A 6226-nucleotide genomic window follows, 5' to 3' on the forward strand; every position below is an offset into this window, starting at 1 on the left:
AATACTACCTTTTATAGCTATATTAAGTCTTTTCCTTTATTTTACCTAAAAGAATACTATAGCTAGTATATCCATTACACTTTTACTTAAAGGTTAGTTAAACCCTAACTAAGTAAAAGACTAAACGTAAGCTTATAAGTACATTCCCTAACCTAACTATTAGTTATAATTACTAATATTAATTATAGCTACTAATATAATACTATAAAATACCCTATAGCTATATAATTAGGCCTACTATATAACTAGCTATAACCTTAATATAGCTATTATGCCTGCCTTATAGGCAGCTAATAAAAAAAAAGTTAAAAAGACCTATATAATAGTAGCTACTATTAAAAAGAACTTCTTATTAAGGTACTAATTTAACCTTATTAAAATAGCTATCTTTAATTATAAGCTAATTTTATTAATTTATTATACAGGCCCTTTTAGCCAGATTAATCTAAACTAGGTTAATAATAAGCTATTAAGCCTTTTAAACCTAATTTAAAGAGAGTCCTGAGGGAAGGTTATTTCCTTTAATTAAACTAGGTAGCCTTCTTTACTGCCTTTAAGGGCTTAAATATATATAAAGAGTAGCTTTATAATATAGCTAAAAGGGTTTATAATGTAACGAGGGTCTTACTATTAATATAAGGATAGTATGTCTGTAAATAGAGTTAGATAAATGCAGGGTAATAGTAGAGTTTAAAGGAATTAGGTTAACTTTTATATAAGTTAGTTAGTAAAAGTTAAATTAACCTCTATTAATTAAATACACGTGCCAAAGTATATAACTAACTAACCTTGTGTCCGAGAATAGATAAAGTAATATTAGTAAAGAAGTAGTAGTTTAAACTAGGGAAAGTTAAGTTTATAAGTTAATTACAAGGTTAGAAAATACACTTTAACTTTAACAGAATGAATTTAATAAGGCTAGTTGTACAGATAAGGTATATTCCTAAACGCATAACCGGTTGTGCGGGTATGAGTGCCCTGTAATTTAGTAGAGTTTAGTAAAGATATAGAGGATCTTAGACTAAGTATTTTTGATACCTTAGTTTAACGTCAGAAGTGTTCTTACACCCTGAGGAATGCATTAAACATTTCCTTGGAGTGGTGGTCAAGTGAAGCCATGACTTGCTTACATTGCATAATACAACATTGCCTTGCAATCAACCTTGGCTGAAGATAATTATCGCCATCGGCCTCCAATCGACTACTACTCTTCCAACACAGGGCGAGTCAAACGAGTCAAACAACTCCACTCACAAAACGACGAGGCCGCATCGATCCCACATCGTGAAGTCAAATGCGCCACTCCCGTTGCATCCGCCGCTGCAGAGTGGAAGGTGCCAACTGTGCAAGAAACAAGGAAGATAGACATGAGATGATGAGAGGATCCTCCGTCTCTTTCTACAGCCATTCCCGATGTCAAGACTGAGACAGGTTGCCCTCCGAACTGATTATTGCGCCTTGTGCGGGATGCTCTAAAAAAAAAAAACACCAGTCAGAGTGACTGAAGATCGCCACTTGAACATCCATCATCTACTATTTTGTGCTTGATGGAGAACGTACCATCGCATGTGAACGTGCTTTTGACTCCATTATCTCCAGAACTCCTCTCGGGCAAGCAAGAAACTCAGGGCCTTTGTCGTTAGTGACAAAAATAGCCAATGTTAACTCCCTCTACTCCGTAGCATACGCTAGACTTGCCCAAATCTTTTCATTATACTGGATTACAACCGAGGGGACCCTCTGACGAGCTTCTGGATGCATCCCTGCCAAAAGTCAGGCAAGCCAATGTTGCAAAGCCACTATACTTCAACTTGAGAGTCGCTATTTTAAGTACCTACACAGTGCCAAGGAATGGCAAAGTCAGGGGTACCACCCTCAACAAACATTTTCATCTGAAGACAAGGCACCGGAAGGAAGCGCAACGAAATTTCGCTGGTAGGGCCCAAAAGCAAACAACACTAGGCGACTCCCTACTAAGCTAACAACCATGAATGTTTGCAGCAGCAACAGGGAGCGGTCCGACCCAAGTACACGGTTTGACCCTCTGTCTCTGAGCCGAGGTGCCCTAACAATAATTACCATATGTACTTTTCTGGCACAATTCCTCTTGACCCCACAAATGAAGCCATCCTATGGAGTAGCCATCTAGCCATCCCACCTTGGTTGTTGGCGTTTAGTGCTTGTGGTGACTCTCACTGAGACAAAAGCCGGGCTGTGCGTTGTTTCTCCGGCTGAGAGACAATTGCAATACGACATTGTTATCAACGCACTTCATAGTACGGCCGCTTACCGTCAGATACCGCCGCTGAAGGGCCAAGCAATGCATTTCAGCCGTTCGGGTATATCAGCGCCAAATTAAAATTTGCGTTTAGTCATTTTGTCTCAAGATTTCAAGGCAGGCGAATCGTATCGCGTCAGCTCACGCCAGAATACGGGTCATCACAATGGCCTCGTGCTCATCACTACTCTGGGTGCAATGAAACGTCTTTCACGACTGTTTTAGGATGTAGCGACCAATTCTTTGGCCAAGTCATAACAGACCTGGCCCAAAGGAGCATCCGGATTCGATGAGAGGGCGTTCCTGAAGCTCCCACGTTTCAAGACACCCTAGCATTTCACAGCTCACAGACAAACGCGGGTGTCAGTCGCAAGGTGGAAGAGTAACAAAACGTGCAGCATACCGATTTGATGGAGAAGAGATGATGAAGAGACCAAGTTCCGGGGTGCATCTACCAATCAGCCCGGCAGGACCAGGGTATTGCCCAAACCGGCGGTGCAACCCCAAATAAGATGTATGGATGCAACGTCAGATGTCGATTCAAGGAAGGCAGACAGAGTTGACAAGGCTAAGATTTGCACTAGGAGCCAGCAAGCGAGGCAAGCTTCTGTTGTGCGTTCACAGTAGAGAGCAGGGCTAAGAGCTATGACCTTTGAAGTGTTTGAACATGCGCTCTGTCCAACGTCTGACGAAGAACGTTTCCTTGTTCAAGGTTACATGCCAGGCCAGGCCAAATGACAACTTGGGTATAGATGGAACTCATGTTTTGACGACGCCTTCGCCAAGACCCAAGTTCACACCAGTTCGACAAGAGAATGTGAGAAATGCGCAGCGTGACGACACACAGCCTCGAACACAGGCAAAGGCCTCAAGCCCCGTCATCTCACGCGGCTATCCAATACGGTAGCAGCACGAGACCTCATCTGGGGTCTTTTGTGGCAAGGACAAGCAGACCAAAAAATCAATGGAAGGATCCACGACCAGCCAAAGGGCGAGTTGGAAGTGGAATAAAGTGGAACCAAATGCACGACATCGACTTGACTCGACTCTCTAGACCTAAGCCAAGGGCAACAACGACACCATCTCGGGCACTACGTGTGGCCCAGTCAATGTGTCTCTGTGGTGTTTTGATAGAGTTGGTGTGGAGCGCTAACATGATCGGGAGTCCATCAGGACCGTCTTCTAAGCGCCGACTGGTCCGGCGAGACAACCGACCCCGGTCCATCACCTGCACCGTGGGTTCGTCTTGGACAATCGTCAACCACTCGATACGTCGTCTTGCATCTCCCTTGGCTGCCGCCCATTTTTTTCTTATTTAATTTTTATTTATTTTGGATTTCGATCGTAACGGGGCCTGGAACTAACCCAGATCCCACTACATACAGACTCGTAGCAGGGGCATGGGTGCCAATACATACTGTCGTTTGTTGCCTCTATGGGTGTGGATATCCTACCATGGGAACGTCGCGGCCCGGCCGTCATCCACGAGATGGGCTGGGCTGCATTACAAGTTGCTTGCCGCTGCTTTGCTTCTCTCGTTCTTTTATCTGCCGGGTCCCTGGTCCTCTTCCTGCAGCTTTCCCGTCTTGCTTCACTCCTTGTCCTATCCCATTCCTCTTCTGCAGGTGCTAGTACTGGTGCTGGCTTACATATACGAAGGAGTGTACTGTACATACATACTTACATACACACTCATATCCCACCTATCTCCATACGTTGATCTGTCTTTCAGCTTCTCAGCCATTCTTCTTTCACTTCGTTGAGTAACGGATCGCCCTTCTCTCCACCATTCTTTTTTCACCCAAGGTTCTAAACGCCTTCTCGGTATGACGTGAGAGCTTCGCAGCATGACACACGCTGGTTCTCACGGTGCCCATGGCTCTGAAGCAGCTTCTTGGCCATCGTGGCTATCTCTTTGCTGCGCACCGCTGGTCTCCTCTGAGGACAGGAGGCCGCGTCGTAGTAAGTCTATGTCTACTTCTACCTCTGCCCGCACTGCCAATGCTTGGGCCTCGGATTCGTCTTCAACTTTGAACATTTCGTGGCCCGTAGGCAGGTTGAGCGACGACCAGTTGCTGATAGGCCAAGTCGATGAGAAGCGCTCATATCCAGTAATATACGACCAGCCAATTCACCACCCCCAGCCTGTTGCAATGCCGGAGCATCGTAAAATGTCGGAGAGGTCTACGAGAGGCAGTGTCTCGTCAAAGAAAAGGAGATTCTGGTCACTCTCTTCAAGTTCGCGCCGGCCGCTTATTTCAGCCCCTTCAGACTTTCGCCATGTATCAACTGCCGCCGATCCATTTCTTGATTATCCTGAACCTACGCCATCGAGAGCCTCGAATCTTCGGCCTGCGAAACAGTTACCTCATCGCCCTTACCGCCCGCTTCAGTTGAGCATCTATCAGTCCGACAATGGTGTATCTCCTATCATGCCTCACTTTGAACCAAGGCCTGCGAACCCGGCCCCCTCATCAGACTATTCTGAGTGTGTGTCAGATTTGTCAGATAGCCAACCGGAAGAAATGAAACCTTCATTGGAGCACCAGAAGAGCTTCTCGGATTCTCCCATGTCATTTCACTTTCCACGCCGCCAAGCCCTGGGGAGTGCTCCCAGTTCCTCTCAAGGAGAAGATGAGATCCCGCCCTTGATCCCCCCCAAGGCACGGGGACGCCCTCGTGCGTATAGCTCACCAGATGTGGAAAAGGTCAAGGAACGAGTCGCAAGTGCTATGCTAGAGGTCGAAAAGCTCCAGAAGCAAATCGACGATGTCATCGAGAGACAGAGTCTTTATGTTCCCAGTCGACCACCAACTCCCCACTCGGTCGGCCGAGCCATCCCCGGTATGAGCTCGATTTACGGACCTGGCGACGAGCCGCTCCCGCTGACTTCTTCAGACCTGGAGCCCATGCCGTCAATTCCGGCTCTGCCCCCAGTTGCTCCTTCTTTTGCCCAGCGTCTCAATTCTGATATCATTGAAAGACCACACACAGCACCCATCAGGTCTCCTCGTACGCCTGTGAGAACTCCCTTCACACCACCTCGCAGATCCCGAACTCCTGGTGAGCAAAGGTCACCTTTAACCCCCCCTTCTCTCCCAAGGCGAGACGATATGCCCCCACCGCCACCTCTGCCTTTAGTACTTCGACCTCCTCTGAGGAAGAAGAAGTCTTTTTCCCGGGTGTCGAGCTGGCTCTTTCCCGGATCACAGCACAACCGTAACATGAGTTTCGACTCTGTCACCAACGCTCCTCGTCCTATCAGAGGCAACCAAGGATTTTACCAAGTTTCGCTGGGCGGAGCATCAGAACATCGGCGGAGCACAGAGTCAATCGACACGACCAGTACTTGGGAATCGGATGACGAGAATCGTACAGTCCCGACAACATGCTCTGTGGGTAGCACAGCTGCCGTGTCACAGGATGAGCCCCTCATCTCACGGTTCGCCACTTCAACGTTTGGCAGAAATGATATCCGACCTCAAAGGAGGAGTGTCGGGGTTGCAATGTGAAGGAATGATTGTGTATTCTGGCTTATACCCGCGTTTTTCTTCAACGTTTTTATGACTTATACACTTGATGATACCATTCGTACTACGTCTTGCTGCCCTGTAGCTAGACTACGTGGCAAGCAAGGCCTTTTGGGTATTTGGAATGCCATGGTAATGGGATAAAATATTTGGGAATAGGGTCTGGATTAAAGAACTGGTTTCTGGGCGGCAGGTTTGCTCTAAAATTTAGGTCTCATGTTAAAACGGTAGAGGCTGGAGGTATAGGAGCAGAGATGTTATCTTGATATCTGCAGGATAACTACAGCTAGTTGCAATCTAGTCCGCCTAGAGCGGCATATTCCATTCGATACTTTCCACTTCATTTGTCGTCTTCATCACTGAACTGTGAGGGGATTGATGTGATCTAATCATAGCACCGATGCCAGACCATCTCATG

General features: G+C 46.6%; 1 protein-coding gene across 1 annotated transcript; it reads left to right on the top strand.

The window, feature by feature from the left end:
• Positions 1 to 4125: 4125 nt before the first annotated feature.
• On the top strand, positions 4126 to 5790 carry FSUBG_14076 (uncharacterized protein; the record flags this gene model as incomplete). The annotated part of the gene is made up of 1 exon (XM_036679032.1): positions 4126 to 5790. One exon carries the CDS (start codon positions 4126 to 4128, stop codon positions 5788 to 5790), a length of 1665 nt encoding a protein of 554 aa, XP_036530464.1.
• Positions 5791 to 6226: the final 436 nt, after the last annotated feature.

This window comes from Fusarium subglutinans, assembly GCF_013396075.1.
Source record: "Fusarium subglutinans strain NRRL 66333 chromosome Unknown NRRL66333_c0000536, whole genome shotgun sequence".
Taxonomy (NCBI): Eukaryota; Fungi; Ascomycota; class Sordariomycetes; order Hypocreales; family Nectriaceae; genus Fusarium; species Fusarium subglutinans.